The sequence below is a fragment of the Myodes glareolus genome, chromosome 19, assembly GCF_982192425.1.
Source record: "Myodes glareolus chromosome 19, mMyoGla1.1, whole genome shotgun sequence".
Taxonomy (NCBI): Eukaryota; Metazoa; Chordata; class Mammalia; order Rodentia; family Cricetidae; genus Myodes; species Myodes glareolus.
Genome location: NC_142044.1, coordinates 43,395,215 through 43,413,274, shown reverse-complemented (window position 1 = coordinate 43,413,274; position 18,060 = coordinate 43,395,215). Strand labels below are relative to the sequence as shown.

The following is an 18,060-nucleotide window of genomic DNA, read 5'->3' as shown; positions in this document are numbered from 1 at the left end:
CAGTGTTCACACTGCACCACTGGCTGTCACCAGGAGCTCCATGACTACCAAGGTTTCCTTGTACACATGCTCCTATGGTGGGCATTGGTCATAGAGAAGTCCCCTTGAGGGGGCAGAACTCAAAGTCAGACTTGACATGACGTACTTACATTCCCACGCTGGAGCAGAACAATGGTAATGTGCGGTCTAATGCAAGTTATAAATCCCTCTGTGAGAAGGGAAAATGATGCCAGATTCTTGGATCAGGCGATCAGAGGCAGCATGGAAAGCCTGGATGAAGGAGCCTGTGAAGACAAAGACACAGATGTCATCAGACCTGCCGTAGGTCATGTCAGATAGGACTGGGGGAGGACTCCAATTATGATGGAGCATCCTTCTGTCCTGAGAAACCCTCCATCAGTAGCCACGGTCAAAAGGCCTTTCCAAGACCGCCTCACACTTTTCTACCTTGGCAAAGCCAGAAACCTTCAGAGCAGAGACTTTCCTCCTCATGGCTGGCAAGAAACCACAGTTCCCACTCTGCTCTGCGGGAGACATTTGTTCCTGGTCTTACTTCTTCAAGACCCCTGCCCAGCAAAACCTTCTTTTCTCCTGATTGATATCCAGGCCAGCTCCTCAGGACAGACTCTAGCCCTCTCTCTACAGGTCCTCTCATTTCCTCTTTACCTCTCCACCTCCCTTTCCCCTGGTCATCCCGCATTACTCCCTTCCCCCACTGTGTTTATGCTTCCTGTAGTTCTTCCTAAAGACAGTCAGAAAGCAGTTTGGAGGAGATGGAGAGATCACAGGGGACTGAGCCTGAATCCTGTGTGCAACTCTCTCCTGTTGATAGAGGCCGGGTATTAGATGCTGAGGAAGCTTGGTCCCACAGGATCCATGAAACAAGGGAGGGAGGCCTTTAGTGTTGATGCTGCATGTGACTACTCAGGGATGTCCCAAAACAGTACAGGGCAGCAGTGAGGTGGAACTGAGACTCTATAATGGGAAGAAGGACACCAGAACCTGTAGCCCTGACATATCATCACACAGGACACAGAATTCTGACCTGATCCTTCCAGTTACATTTCAAGCAGTATTTCAAATAGGTCATCTCACTCTCCTGGTGTGGGAGAATTGTCTGTATTCTGTCAATCATATTTTAATAAAACGCTGATTGGCCAGGCAGGCAGTATAGGCGGAAAAGCCAGACAGGAAGTAGGGGTGGAGCAAAGAGACTGGGAGTATTCTGGCAAGCAGGAAGCTCCCTCCACAGTTCTTCCCAGACCACTGGAGAGGAAAGAGGTAAGCTGCCCTGCTGGAAAAGGTACTGAGCCATGTGGCTAACATAGATAATGATAATGGGTTAATATAAGTTACAAGGACTAATAAGAAGCCTAACCTAATGGGCCAAATAGCTTTAAAATCTTATGGAGTCCTGTGTGTGATTTTCCTTGGGGTGTGCGGCTGTGGGGTACTGGGCAGGACAGATACCCAAGCCAACCAGCCCTCATGTTACACTCTCCCTCAATAAAAACCAAGGGAATAATCAAAGTCCCTCTCAAGTGACTTTGACAGACAGGACTTGCTCTGCACTGAAGAAGATAGGAATCCACTGACCAATAGGCCTCCCTTTTCTTCTGCCACATCCTAGCTCACTAGGAAAGATCAGGATGAAATTTCCAAGGCAGCATCCTACATGTGAGCCTTGACACATGCTGGACCCATCAGAGGAGGCCCTCTCGTGCTCATTGCTGGCTGTTCCTAGACCCTCCCTATATGCTCTTCAGGGGAGGCTTCTTACTACTCTAGCTTGTCCAGAGACACGGTAACAGGTCAGTACACCCATCTCATTCATGTTATTTGTTGACAGGAAGTTCCTCAGGACAGACTATATTCCTTGTCCTACACCACCTCTCATTTCCCCTTATCCTGTCTCAATCCAGTTTCCCAGTTAGTCCCTTTATCTCCTTTCACCCGTCTCCCTCCTCCAGAGACTCACACAGGTCTTGCCGTCCTTTCCAGAAGACAGTCACAGATTAAGTTGGAGAGGTTAGAGTTATCAAGATGAGAGCAGCCCAGATTGGTATAAAGGCATTCCTGGTTGTAGAGTCAGCTGTTTACATGCAGTGTGAGTCGTCCTGCAAGCACAACCAGAGCTAGGGAGGTAGAGGGTCCTTGGGAAGCTGTGCCTATGACCACCTCTTCCTACAACAGCAGTGCTGGAGCTGGAAGAAGCTGAAGGAGAAGCAATCTCGCAGCTGGTTCCCAATAACGGGAGGATGGATGTAGGAGTCTGTTGCCCTGGGTCGGAGGGACCTGGCACTCTGGAGACCTGTCCTGGCCCCCTTCATTGGCAGTCACTCCTCACCAGGGCTGGAATTCTATTAGGCCATCTCAACGTCCACACTTCAAAGCAGAAAGAAACATTAAAGCATCCCTGTTAGTAACTGACAGAAAAATGTTTGTTGCTATAGGTACCTACCAATTCCTTCATTCTGAGAAATTCCTCCAAAATCCCCTCCGTTCCTTCCCACCCTGTGGTCCACATGCTATGCTATCTGCTTTTGGCTCAGCATTGCAGGTATTTACATGAACAGGAAACTGTGAAGCTGTATCATCTAACGTACTAGACATCTTAGTATCTGTGCCTTCTATGTGGGTTCACCTTGTCGTTAATAAATGATATTGAAATAACATTGTGAAAATACAAGTGAGGAATCCTTCTGGGTGACCAAACCAACTGCACTCCACGTAGGTCTCCACTGTCCTCTCTTTTCTGTGAAGCCCCTGACACAAGGATTCAGGACTCACCGTGGTGTGGACAGGCGACGGCGGCAGCAGCAGCAGCACAGTGCTCTCAGTGCCTGGGAAATTCGTTTCCTCACCAGTTTCCAGCCTCGGAATGGCCTGGATCCAGATGTTGTGGGTGCCACCTGGGACTGGTCACTGGGAATGACTTCACCCGTGGATGGTTCGTCTGTGAAGCCCATGTTCACAAACCCGGTGAAAGTTCCATCCAGAGTTGATTCCTGGTAGCAGAGATTGCCAGGCAGACTGTCAACTGAATTCCTGTTGACTGCAGTGTTCTCTGGAGCAGAGTTGATGACATCAGCCATAAAGGCATCTTTTTCTGGGACTGTGTTACCTGAACACGGCATCACCTCCAGGCTGCAGGATCTCTTGAGTGTGGTACAGCTTCTGCATCTCTTGACACTTTCATCCAAACCTTCTTTGTGAAAGTGACTCTTCCCAGTAGGAAGAGCTGGTTCACTAGCACTTCTCTTCAAGGTTACAGGTAGGCAAAGGGGAGCTGCATGGGTCACATTTAACCAGGTCTTATTTTGCATATGGCTATCTCCACAGCTCAGTTTGTATTTGATTATATTCATGGTGGCTGTTAAGTTATTTGGCTGCCTGTGCTTTAGGGATGAAACAATCTCTTCACAGGTATAGCCGATAGTACACATAGTATCCACGACCCTGGGAAGGAGTTCCTTAGTGGCAGGTGGCACATGCTCTTGAATGGGGCCCAGCCATGGTCGTTCCACAAGCTGGCAGATTGTTATTCTGTACCAGGTGGGGACCATGAGTAATCTCGCAATTATAATATGGCAGGGTTTTGATAAATGGTAAGGAATGGGACACATTGTGGTGGTAATGAGCCTGTGCATAGCCTCCATGGTGGTTTCTACATATGGAAAATGCCCCGTGACCAGGGTGTATAGGACGATGCCCAGGCTCCACATATCACCTGCCAGTCCATCGTACGGTTTCTTTGCCAAGATCTCCGGAGCCCAATAGAGCAAGGAGCCACAGATCTCCTCCAACATCTGCCCCTCTGTGATTTCAATCGCCATACCAAAGTCACAAAGCTTTGCATTGCCTGCTGCATCGACTAGGATGTTTTCTAATTTAATGTCTCGATGTGCGATGCGTCTCTGGTGAAGGAAGTGAACTGCTGATACAACCTGCTGGAAAATCACTCTGGCCTCCTCCTCCTTTAGACAGCCCAGTGCCCTGAGGCAGCTCTCCAGGTCTTCTCCTGCCACATACTCCATGATCACATACGTGGTTGTCAGGGTGTCGATCATGTGAAAAAATCGAACAATGTTCCTGTGTTCTAAAGACTGAAGGATGTTTACTTCAGTGCTGATGTCAGCCACACTGTTGGTGTTTTTCTCAAGGACCTTGATAGCCACTCGTGTTTGAGTGGGCAGGTGGCAGGCCAGCTTCACCTCCCCGAATGCACCACAACCTAGGGATAGTAAGAGCTTGAAATCCTGTTCAAGAATATCCTCTTCTATGCTGCTGGCCATGGTGTTTTGATCAATTTCAACCACTTTAATTTGTGGTAAATTTCAGAGTCACACAATGCTTAAAAAAAAAATCAGTGCAGTTTTAGGCAGGAAGTTTATAGCTTTCAGTTCTCTGTCCTGAAATCTGACATCCCCAATGAGCTAACGATGCTCTTCAAGAATATAAACACACTAGAGGAACCCAAATCCACAGCAGTAGATGAGGAGTCATAGGAAAGTTCAGAGTAGGAATCAGTGAAGTGGGCGTCAAAGGAAAACCCTGAGATCCCTGAAGGGGAGGGGGAGATATTTTCAAGACTATGTCACAGTGCAAACCCCTCCTAAACACCGATCAGGAGAGAGCAGACACAAATTACTTTATAGAAAATCGATCTTGTAACCTATAGAACTACTGTTCATAGGGTCTTTCAGGGATGCTACAGTTTTGTACATCAGGATTTTAGAAAATATGAAAGACATTCCTAGGCTTGTGTGACTATTGAATTAAGATAAAATAAAGCACAAACCCATGCCTTGTAAGCAACAAGTCTGACTGGCAATGAAAACAGGTCCAAACAAGGCAGAGACCAATCTCATGGATTCCCTAAATCATTCAAAACTTTCCGGAAGAATGAAGACCAGGGTCAGAGAACATACTTCCAGAAAGAGAAAACACAGGAAGACATCAGAACTCATTCCTGTGTCAGTGTTACCCCAATCCCACCACCAAATGAGCTCAATGAATAGAGCAAGTGTAGGCTCCTTTCCTTGATGAACATAGATGTGAAATCCGTAATGACAGTCCTTGATACTGCACTTCCATCTCAGCAAGACACTATAGAGTCAGAATGGCCTCACCCAGGAGCTGAAGTAACATTTGAAACAAACTAATTAATCAACAGCACAGCACAGCAAGAGACTGTGGGGAAAGGTCCACACCCAGCACAGGGACTACTGAACGGTTGTGTTATAACGAAAGAGCTAACACTAGATATAGTTTTTCCTGGAACAATGCAGGTCCACAAACAGAAGTAGGATCTACTTTGTCTCCTCTACCTCTTCTGGATCATGAGGAAGGTAGGGGCTGAGCTTTTTTAAAGTCACAGAATCAGACACAATGATGTAGCAAGGCACTGAAACAGTGCAGGGAAAAATGAACAAAGTACAGTACAGGCATGTATGGAATCTGTAGCATGCAATTGCTTCTTTGCAATGTGTATAAATTATATGTGTATCAGTAAAATATATATAATATGTGACTATTATAAGTATATAATATAATAGATTCTTAAAATAAACTAGTATAGTTCTATATTATAATACTACAATTGGCTTATAGTATTATATGCCCAGTGTTTATAAGTAATATAATATGTAGCATATATCATACATAATATATTCCATACTGTATATTATATAATTAGAATAACAAAATTATATGTTAAATATTGCATAACATATAACATATATTTATGTATATAGCATCCAATATGTAATATATAGTATACAATTGTTATCTCTAATAAATAGGAAAATGTGTTTTACATGAGAAAAAGAAACCAATGGGAATAAAGACTGACTTTTCAAAACTGAGATTTGTGTAATATTCAATGATGAATGAAATAATATAAGCACAATATACCCCTGGAACAAAGGCAAATATTTTAATATAATCTTAATTTTTTGTGCCAGAGTCAGTTGAGATTGCTAGGGAGCCTGCCCTTTTCTTTAGGGAAACAGAGGAACAGTGAATCAGGAAGACAGAGATGGTGTGGGGCAAATGGGAGAAGTGGAGGGACAGGAAGATGCAGTCAGGACATATTGCAGGAAAGAAGAATAAATGAAAAGCAAAGTAAAAAACTTAAATATACATATAAAACAGCAAACCTAAAGCCCAGGATGTAAACCTTCAAACCAGAAATCATCTTGTACAATCTCAACAACAATGATCTGTAGTCCATAAAACGAAGGAAGGGACACTTTCAAACTCTTTCCATAAAGGAAGGATTACCCTAATTCTCAAACCATTTAAGACATTTTTAAAAGATCCTAGTATCAGGCGATGTCCTTGTTAACAGACTGGAAAATCCTGCATGAGAGTAATAGATAGCTCACATCAATTCAGCACTGTATTAATAAGACCATACTTCATGATCAATATGTCTTTAACCAGGAACACTAAGGATTAGTCCACAGGTACAAAATTGTCAAAGAGCATAACATACTAAGCCCTATGATCAGACATCAATGGAATGAAATGTCTGTTTCTGGAAATAGCTTGGAACTAGAGAAAGTTATTATAAATATGTCAATTCCACAAACAAAAGTTTCCCATAGACTTTGTTTCCCACATATCATGAGCAGGCAGGGGGAGAGCCTTTGTATAATGGGAGGTACTTGTCAAATTCAATGGGTGGTAAAGTGAAATATAGCAGATAAATATGATCAAAATAGACCATAGCCAGATGTCAAAATTATGATCATATGCCTCATCCTATTCAGATATTGTTTATCACTAAATTTATAATATGCAGGAGAACACAGCCAAAAATGACAATGAAAGAAGTCGATAAAGGAAAAAAATTGAAATGAAGAAAAAGGAGGTAAAGGAAAATATTAAAACCCAAACTAATAATGTAAATATATAAATAAATGACAAATACCAAGAGCCCAAACTGAAAATTGGGAGACAAACTCACTATGTCCAGTTACAGCAGGTTTTGGAATAGACCAAGTACATGAGAAAAAAAATGGGAGTCCAACTGCTCTCCCAACAACCGACTGCTTCACTGCAGTACAGAGACAACCAGTACAGGCAGTGAGTTATTATTGGCTAATATCAAGAACTCCATGTGATGTCACATGCAATGGACCAATCAAAGCTCAGTTTTAAAAAACACAGTTGCTTTTGAAAAATATTTTTCATTTCACATTCTTTCCCTCAAGTACAAATGCCCTTAGCAGACAGGGCTGCTATCCATCCCCAACCCACCCGTTACTTTCCCAGGAGTCAAGATAGAGTCATTGCTGTCACAGTCACACATTGACCATACTGCTCTCACCTACCCCTGAATAAAATCAATGAACTTTTCAAGTAGCCTAAATTCCAGATCCCACCCTCTGTCATGTACCTTAGGTCTCATATTAACTAAGCCTGCTCTGGGTGTTACAACAACTCCCTTTCTCATAGAAACCTTGAAATTCATGGAGACTTACTTTGTTGGGTTGGAATAAAACTTCAGATACCCACTGAGTGTCAATCATTACTAACAATGTTTTGTCTTAAGGGAAGATATGCCCTAGCTACACTGTCCTTCTGTAACCTCTGGCCATTTCCTCTCTCACCTCCTAAAAAAATGAAAATAAATCCAGGAAAGAGTGGAATAATAAATCAAACAAAAAATTAAGTCTAGGAAATAAAACTAGACAAAACACTATGAAATTATTGAGCATCAAGAAAGAGTGACCAATACAATTCACTGATGGATTCTATAATCTTAACTTTGAATAGCAATGTTCTCCAAATATTTCAGTAGTCTATCAACATGAGGGAAGGAATATTTTCAATTTTTTTACGAAGGCTGCATTACTCTTATTCTCGAACCAAGTAAATAAAACTTAAAAAGAACCCAGTATGAGGCAATGCAATTGACTAACACAGATTAGAACACATTTAATGAGAAAAAATTCTTAATGAGAGGTAGCTCACACCAAGTTTAGCACCACATTAATAAGACCATACTTTATGTTCAAGATGTCTTCATGCAGGAACATTAGGATTCGTCCACACACACAAACTCATAGCACAGGATACATAAAATGTTATAGGTAAGTCCTATAATCAGACATCAAAAGAATGAAGTGCCTTTTCAGGAAAAACTTGGGAAAAGAGAAAGTGTCACTTCAAATATTCCAGTTCCACAAACACAAGTGTCACATTTTGTTTCCTAGGGGTCATGAACAAGCAGGGGGAACAACCTTTCTGCATTTGGAAGTTCTTGTCACACTCAAATGGTGGGTAAGTGAACTGAGGCAGGTAAATATGATCAAAATGCAATACAGGCAGATACAGGAAGTCATCAAAACCAATTAATATGTACAACTAAATATGTAAATCACACAAGAACCTTGGAAAAATGATAAAGAAAAGAAATTAATAAAATGAAAACTGGTTGAAATGAGAAAAAGAACTTAAAGACAAAATCAAACTCAAAACCAATGAGGTAAGAATAGATAGATAGATAGATAGATAGATAGATAGATAGATAGATAGATAGATAGATAGATAGATACCAAATAACAAAAGCCTAGACAGAAACCTGGGAAATATACTCACTGTGTCAGATCCTCCAGGTTTTGAAAAGTCCAAATCTAGGAGAAACAACTGAATCCAACTGCTCACCCCGCAGCACCCAACTGCTTCTCTGAAGAACAGGGATAAATCCCAATGTTAGGTGGCACCCTTCTATTGGCTGATGTCTAACTTACCTCACTTAGAATCCATGGTGATGTCACATGCAATGGTCCAATCAGGGTTTGGCAAAAATACATAGTGACTTTTAAATATTTTTTTTCTCTTATAATCTTTTCTCCAGTCACTATACTGTGAGTTTGAGGCCAGACTGGTCTAAAAGAGCTAGTTCGAAACAGGTTCTAAACTACAGCGAAACCCTGACTTGAAAAAGTAAAAAAACAGAAGGAAGTAGGGATTGTGTAACCTTAGTTTTATAGAAAATTAAGTCAACGTAATGGAAGCAACTAATGGCATGGACATCAGTAGGAAAGTACAGTTAGTTCTATGGCATAGTAATCTCAATATTCTCCTGACATGGCCCTGTCTTCTCCAAGTAACATTAGTGCAATCTAAAACATGTTTCTATAGTTACGCAGTGTCCACTTACTTTTTAGGTGACATGACAGATAGAGTTAAAAAGTGACTCAATCGCCTCTCTCCTGCTAAGCCATCCCAGCCTTCTGCCTGGAACCCCTCCCCTCCCCTCTCCCTCTTTCGGGGCTTAAATTCCTCCATCTCAGCCGGGGTGGGCACCTCGGGCCGGGTCAGGTGATGAGTGCAAAGGGACGGGAGTCCCTTTGTTCTGATAGCCGGCCTGCAGCAAGCTAAGACTGCAGGCAGGGAGTCTTCTGACCAGCGAGGGGCTCTGATCCTGTGGAGGGGTAAGTGTGTTGACCGCCACACAAGTCCGGTTAGGGAACACACAATATTCCCGCCATCCTTATCTCCCTGGCTACTCCAAAGGGGCAGCTTCCCCCAGCTAATCCCTCTTTCCTGCTACGCCATCCCAGCTTTCTGCCTGGAACCCATCCCCTCCCCTCTCCCTCTTTCGGGGCTTAAATTCCTCCATCTCAGCCGGGGTGGGCACCATGGGCCGGGTCAGGCAGTGAGTGCAAAGGGAAGGAAGTCCCTTTGTTCTAATAGCCTGCCTTCAGCAAGCTAAGGCTGCAGGCAAAGTGATTCCTGGATAGCAAGGGGCCCTAATCCAGTACAAGAAGACCCAGTGGAGGGAAGAGCCATTGGAGAGCATCTGAAGGAAGAGATGGGCAGGCGCCAAGGCAAGAATTCCTCCAACAATCTGAAAAACAACATAAAAACACCAGATCCCCGCGATCTTACGACAGAAGGACTTGAACGCCCTATTCCGGAAGAAATGGAAAACAGTGTCATTATGAAAGCAATAGAGTCTCTTAAACAGGGTATGAATAACTCACTTAAAGAATTAGAAGAGAAATATAACAAAAAGATGGAAGAAATGAGTAAAGAAATGGAAGACAAATATAACAAAAAGTTTGAAGAAATGAGTAAATTCGTAAATGATACCCTGGGAAACCAAGAAAAAACAATCAAACAGGTAATGGAATCAGTTCAAGAATTGAAAACTGAAATGGAGGCAGTGAAGAAAACACAAACCGAGGGCCGGCTGGATATGGAAAATCTATGTAAACGAACGGAGACTACAGAATCAAGCATAAACAATAGAATACAAGAGATAGAAGAACGAATCTCAGATTATGAAGACACCATAGAGAAAATAAACGCCCTGACCAAAGAAAACAGCAAATCCAACAAATTCTCATCACAAAACATTCAGGAAATATGGGACATAATAAAAAACCAAATCTAAGAATAATAGGAGTAGAAGAAGGAGAAGACCTCCAGCTCCAAGACCCAGAAAATATATTCAACAAAATTAAAGAAGAAAACTTTCCCATCCTAAAGAGTGATGTTCCTATGAAGGTGCAAGAAGCATACAGAACACCGAATAGACTGGATCAGAAAAAAACATCCCCTTGCCATATAATAATCAAAACACAAAGCATTCAGATTAAAGAAAGGATATTAAGAGCTGCAAAGGAAAAAGGTCAAGTAACCAAAAAGGTAAACCTATCAGACTTACACCAGACATCTCTATAGAAACCATGAAAGCCAGAAGGTCCTGGATAGAGGTACTGCAGAAACTAAGGGACCATGGATGCAAGCCCAGACTACTATACCCAGCCAAGCTTTCGTTCACTATCAACGGAGAAAACAAAATATTCCAGGATAAAAACAAATTTAAACAATACGTAACTACTAATCCAGCTTTACAGAGAATATTAGAAGGAAAATTACATCCCAAGGAATCCAACATTGCCAACACTGACTACAATAATTCAGACATCTAGCGACCCTTCACTAGCACAACTCAAAGAAGGAAAACACATACACTCTATTACCCCCCAAAAAAATGACTGGAGTCAACAACCAATGGTCATTAATATCTCTTAATATCAATGGACTCAATTCACCTATAAAGAGGCACAGACTTAGAGATTGGATACGAAAACAGGATCCAACATTCTGCTGTTTACAAGAAACACACCTCAACCACAAAGACAGACACCTACCCAGAGTAAAGGGTTGGGAAAAGATTTTCCAAGCAAATGGACCTAAGAAACAAGCGGGTGTGGCCATTCTAATATCTAACAAAATCGACTTCAAACTAAAATCAATCAGAAGAGATGGAGATGGACATTTCATACTCATAACAGGAACAACTCATCAGGAAGAAGTCTCAATCCTGAATATCTATGCCCCTAATATAAAGGCACCCACATATGTAAAAGAAACTCTTCTAGAACTCAAGGCAGTCATCAAACCACACACGCTAATAGTAGGAGACTTCAACACTCCTCTCTCACCAATGGACAAGTCAATCAGACAGAAACCAAACAGAGAATTAAGAGATTTATTGGAGGTATTGAATCAAATGGACTTAACAGACATCTATAGAACACTCCACCCAAATAGGAAAGAATATACCTTCTTCTCTGCAGTTCATGGAACCTTCTCGAAGATTGACCACATACTCGGTAACAAAGCAAACTTCCACAGATACAAAAAAATATTAGTAACCACCTGTGTCTTGTCAGATCACCATGGATTAAAATTAGAATTCAACAACAATGCTACCCCCAGGAAGTCAACAAACTCATGGAAGTTGAACAGTCAACTACTAAATCACCCCTGGGTCAAGGACGAAATTAAGAAAGAAATTAAAGTCTTCCTTGAATTTAATGAAAACAAAGACACAACATACTCAAACCTATGGGACACTATGAAAGCAGTGCTAAGAGGAAAGTTCATAGCAATCGGTGCCCAAATAAAGAAAACGGAGAAAGCACACATTGGAGACCTAACAGCACACTTGAAAGCTCTAGAAAAAAAAGAAGCTGATTCACCCAGGAGGAGTAGAAGACTGGAAATAATCAAACTGAGGGCTGAAATCAACAAAATAGAAACAGAGAAAACAATCCAAAGAATCAATGAATCAAAAAGCTGGTTCTTGGAGAAAATCAACAAGATTGACAAACCCCTATCCAAACTAATCAAACGGCAGAGAGAGCACATGCAAATTAATAGGATCAGAAATGAAAAGGGGGATATAACCACAGACACAGAGGAAATTCAGAGAATCATTAGATCTTACTACGAAAGTTTATATGCCACAAAGTTGGAAAATGTAAAAGAAATGGACATTTTTTTAGATAAGTACCATATACCAAAGTTGAACCAAGAACAGGTGAACAATCTAAATAGACCTGTTAGTCGTGAAGAATTAGAAGCTGTTATCAGAAATCTCCCTGACAAAAAAAGCCCAGGACCAGATGGTTTCAATGCAGAATTCTACCAGAACTTCCAGGAAGAGCTAATACCTATACTCCTTAATGTATTCCATAATATAGAAACAGAAGAGTCATTGCCAAACTCCTTTTATGAAGCTACAGTTACCTTAATACCAAAACCACACAAAGACACAACCAAGAAAGAGAATTACAGGCCAATCTCACTCATGAACATCGACGCGAAAATTCTCAATAAAATCCTGGCAAACCGAATCCAGGAACACATTAGAAAAATTATCCATTATGATCAAGTAGGCTTCATCCCAGAGATGCAGGGCTGGTTCAACATACGCAAATCTATCAATGTAATCCATCATATAAATAAACTGAAAGAAAAAAACCATATGATCATTTCATTGGATGCTGAAAAAGCATTTGACAAAATTCAACACCCATTTATGATAAAGGTGTTGGAGAGACTGGGGATACAAGGATCATACCTAAATATAATAAGAGCAATATACAGCAAGCCGACAGCTAACATCAAATTGAATGGAGAGAAACTCAAAGCCTTTCCACTAAAATCAGGAACACGACAAGGCTGTCCACTCTCTCCATACCTCTTCAATATAGTGCTTGAAGTTCTAGCAATAGCAATAAGACAACATAAGGAGATCAAGGGGATTCGAATTGGAAAGGATGAAGTTAAACTTTCGTTATTTGCTGACGATATGATAGTGTACATAAGTGACCACAAAAACTCTACCAAAGAACTCCTACAGCTGATAAACACTTTTAGTAACGTGGCAGGATACAAGATCAACTCCAAAAAATCAGTGGCCCTACTATACACAAAGGATAAAGAAGCAGAGAGGGAAATCAGAGAAACATCACCTTTCACGATAGCCACAAATAGCATAAAATATCTTGGGGTTACTCTAACCAAGGAAGTGAAAGACCTATTTGACAAGAACTTTAAGTCTTTGAAGAAAGAAACTGAGGAGGATACCAGAAAATGGAAAGATCTCCCTTGTTCTTGGATTGGGAGGATCAACATAGTAAAAATGGAAATTCTACCAAAAGCAATCTATAGATTCAATGCAATCCCCATCAAAATCCCATCAAACTTCTTCACAGACCTTGAGAAAACAATAATCAAGTTTATATGGAAAAACAAAAACCCAGGATAGCCAAAACAATCTTATACAATAAAGGAACTTCAGGAGGCATTACCATCCCTGACTTCAAACTCTATTACAGAGTTACGGTGTTGAAAACAGCTTGGTATTGGCATAAGAACAGAGAAATCGACCTTTGGAATCGAATAGAAGACCCGGATATTAACCCACAAACCTATGAGCACCTAATTTTTGACAAGGGAGCTAAAGGTATACAATGGAAGAAGGAAAGCATCTTTAACAAATGGTGCTGGCATAACTGGATGTCAACCTGTAGGAGGATGAAAGTAGATCCATACCTATCACCATGCACAAAACTCAGGTCCAAATGGATTAAAGACATCAACATTAATCCATCCACTTTGAACCTGATAGAAGAGAAAGTGGGAAGTAGTCTACAAGATATAGGCACAGGAGGCCTCTTCCTAAGTAGGACCCCAGTAGCACAGACAATAAGAGAAACAATGAATAAATGGGATCTACTGAAACTGAGAAGCTTCTGTAAAGCAAAGGACACTGTCAGTAGGACAAAAAGGCTACCTTCTGACTGGGAGAAGATCTTCACCAACCCCTCATCAGACAAAGGTCTGATCTCCAAAATATACAAAGAACTCAAGAAACTAGGCACTAAAACTCTAATTAACCCAATTAAAAAATGGGGTACTGAACTGAACAGAGAATTCACAACAGATGAACTTCGAATGGCCAGAAGACACTTAAGGTCATGCTCAACCTCCTTAGCGATCAGGGAAATGCAAATCAAAACCACTTTGAGATACCATCTTACACCTGTCAGAATAGCTAAAGTCAAAAACACCAATGATAGCCTATGCTGGAGAGGATGTGGGGTGAGGGGAACACTCATCCATTGTTGGTGGGAATGCAAACTTGTGCAGCCACTGTGGAAATCAGTGTGGCGGTTTCTCAGGAAACTGGGAGTCAACCTCCCTCAGGATCCAGCAATTCCACTCTTGGGAATATACCCTAGAGATTCCCTAACATACTGCAAAAGCATTTGTTCAACTATGTTCATAGCAGCACTATTTGTAATAGCCAGAACCTGGAAACAGCCTAGGTGCCCCTCAATAGAAGAATGGTTAAAAAAGTTGTGGAACATATACACATTAGAGTTTTACTCAGCGGTAAAAAATAATGACATCTTGAATTTTGCCTGCAAATGGATGGACATAGAAAACGCTTTACTGAGTGAGGTAAGCCAGACCCAAAAAGAGGAACACGGTATATATTCACTCATAAGTGGATTCTAACCATAATTAAAGGTCTTTGAGCCTATTATTCGTGATCCTAGAGAAGCTAAATAAGAAGACGAACCTGATGAAGATTATTTAGCTATCCGCCAGGAGGTAGGAAATAGTCAAGAGTCCCAGGTAACCTTGGGTGCATGGGGGGGGTGGGAGAGTTGTTGGAAGGGGAGAGGGTTAGAGAGAAGGGAGTAGGGGAGGAATGGAGAAACCTCGGTTGACCGGGATGGGGGGAAGGGAGGAAGGATGAATATGGGAGCAGGGAAGAATATATTTCAACTAAGGGAGTCATTTTAGGGTTTCAGGAAACTTGATTATATATGGGATCCCAGGTCCAAGGAGAGATCCCCAGATTGTTCTCTGGACAGAGGAGAGGGTGCCTGAACCGGCCTTGGCCCATAACCATACTGATGAATATTTTGCTTATCACCATAGATCCTTCATCTGGCGATGAATGGCGATACAGACGGAGACCCACATTGGAGCACCGGACTGAGCCCCCCAAGGTCCAAATGAGGAGCAGAAGGACAAAGAAAATAACGAAGGTCTGCGAGGGATGCTATCACCCACTGATACAAGGGGTCGGATCTAATGAGAGTTTACCAAGGGCAGTTGGACTGCGACTGAACGAGCACGTGATCCAACCAGATTCTCTGAATGTGGCCGGATTCTCTGAATGTGACTGGCCCGGAGTCTTTCTGAAAAGCCATTGACAATGACACTGGGACTAGTTTCCTCTGCATATACTGGATTTTTGGGATCCAGTCTGTTTGGATACTCACCTTCCTGGACCTGGAGGGAGGGAGGAGGAACTTGAACTTCCCACAGGGCAGGAAACCCTGACTGCCCTTAGGGACAAAGAGGGAGGAGGAGAGGGAGGGGAGGAGTGGGAGGGTGTTGGGAAGAGGGGTGTAAATGGAAACTATTATAATTTAATAAAATTACTTTTAAAAAAAAGTGACTCAATCTATTTCCACATCCCAAGGCCGTCTCAATCCACGACACATTAGTTGTGAATTCTCAGTGGATTTTAGCAAGAAAGACCTGATATGACAGATTGTGGGACCTTCTATAGATCATCCCCTAAATGACCCTGCTCTGTCCACTTACTCTCTCCAGCAGAACATTTCTTTCTCCTCTTCCCCCATCTCTGCACAGTCCCTCATCCTGGAGTTTGTTTATGCAGATAGCTGTGCTGTTGCGTTCACCAAGTCTGGCACCCGGATATCTACCTACATGGTTTCTTACACCTCCAGCCCCTGATGCAACCTGGAACCATCAGCATTGCTTCCTCTCAGAAGCACCAGCATTCTCCACAGCAGACTCCCCTGTTCTCTTCTTGGTTCCCAACAGTACTTGGGGTCAAAGTCTACTGCCTGGACAAATCTCTTGTCTCTAAGCTCAATAACTGTTGAATGGTTCTCTTTTTCTGCTAACAGAAAGAACAGCAAGCAAGGCTGGGTTCTAGGGACCAACTGAACATTCCATGCAGACTGGCATCATCCCACACGTCTGTCTTTGGGACTTGACGGCCATCCCTGTTACATGCCACAACATTATACAGTACCTAACTGCTCAGCCACCATTTTCGAGTGACTTATCAGACCCAAGGGCTCTGATAAAAGTTAAACTAAAAGGCAAGACTTTTTATCATTATTGCTGTGTGAATAAAGTGGCTGTCTTTTTCTGTAGATTTTCTCTGTACTTGACTCCTTTTCTCTTACATATTTGGGAATTAATTCCCACAGTTCAGAATTGTTTCATGAAAAAAAGTTCCCACTGCCAGGCCTTCATTCCTCTCTCCTAAATAAACACAGATCTGCCTTCCTGCAATTATCTTTTTTTTTCTTTTAGTAATTTTATTAAATTATAAAAAGTTTCCATTTACGCCCCTCCTCCCAACGCCCTCCCACTCCCCCCCTCCCTCTCCTCCTCCCTCTTTGTCCCCAAGGGAAGTCAGGGTCTCCTGCCCTGTGGGAAGTCCAAGTTCCTCCCCCCTCACTCCAGGTCCAGGAAGGTGAGCATCCAAACAGACTGGATCCCAAAAATCCAGTATATGCAGAGGAAACCAGTCCCAGTGTCATTGTCAATGGCTTCTCGGAAAGACTGCAGGCCAGCCACATTCAGAAAATCCAACCACATTCAGAGAATCTGGTTGGATCACATGCTCTTTCAGTCACGGTCCATCTGGCCTTGGTAAACTCTCATTAGATCCGACCCCTTGTATCAGTGGGTGATAGTATCCCTCGCAGTCCTTCGTCATTTTCTTCCTCCTGTTGCTCCTCGTTTGGAACTTGGGGGGCTCAGTTCGGTGCTCCAACGCGGGCCTCCATCTGTATCGTCATCCAACGCCAGGTGAGGGATCTATGGTGATAAGCAAAATATATGGGATCCCAGGTCCAAGGAGAGATCCCCAGATTGTTCTCTGGACAGAGGAGGGGGTGCCTGAACCAGCCTTGGCCTGCAATTATCTTTATCAGCAAGAACTTTGTCAGTGCTTAGGGTTCAGGAAAAGCATTCCATTTAAGATATTCACAGATCTCAAAAAAAAAAAAAAGAATCATGACCTGTCCAAGCTGTTGTTCTTGTTTTTCACAATTTAAAAGATTCCTAACTCCTGATTCTCACTTTCACCTCAGTTTACTGGTGATTTTAATTCACGAAAATTACTGCTTGCGTTTTACTCTTAAGCCCTATTCAAAATTTTACTGAAAATAAAACTTTTAGCCCTTTACTGACCACTTAAAAATATGGTGTAGTGCACTAACCTTTCCCTCTAGAATTCCCTGATGATTTAATTCCTTTCTTAACCAACACTCTCCATTCAGGAGCCACGTCTACCTTTGAGCTTCCAGCCACAGATCTCTCAGTCTAACACTTTCTCTGTCTCTGTCTCTGTCTCTCTGTCTCTGTCTCTCTGTCTCTCTCTCTCTCTCTCTCTCTCTGTCTCTCTCTCTCTCTCTGTGTGTGTGTGTGTGTGTGTGTGTGTGTGTGTATGAGAAAACTCTTCTCTGATTTTTTATGGGCAACAGAATTCCAGTCCTGGAACCTGATGTGCCTGAAAATTGCTGGTTATAAGGGTACATATGACTGGGAATGTTTGAAACAGTTAAAACAAGGATGAAGAGGGATGGGAAAAAGGAAGAATTAAAAAAAAACATGGACAGACATCCTGTTGTGAGTAAATTTCTTACCCTTTATATTTCTACACACCCTTTAGCTTAT

The 18,060-nt window shown here is 42.1% G+C and overlaps 1 protein-coding gene across 6 annotated transcripts in view; it reads right to left on the bottom strand.

The window, feature by feature from the left end:
- Positions 1–18,060, bottom strand: part of LOC125407201 (putative sperm motility kinase W) — a 35,551-nt gene that overhangs the window by 4,633 nt on the left and 12,858 nt on the right. For 5 of the 6 annotated variants that reach the window (XM_087899050.1, XM_087899052.1, XM_087899054.1 and 2 more), the window contains exons 2-4: positions 2,791–4,353; positions 1,979–2,385; positions 150–284 (exon numbers count right to left, since the gene is read on the bottom strand). In XM_087899050.1, the coding sequence (XP_087755176.1) occupies positions 2,364–2,385; positions 2,791–4,295 (1,527 nt within the window). In that variant the 5' untranslated portion in view covers positions 4,296–4,353 and the 3' untranslated portion in view covers positions 150–284; positions 1,979–2,363. Of the gene's footprint in view, positions 1–149; positions 285–1,978; positions 2,386–2,790; positions 4,354–8,610; positions 8,701–18,060 lie in introns of those variants that run through there. The other variant, XM_087899051.1, reaches the window with a different exon arrangement.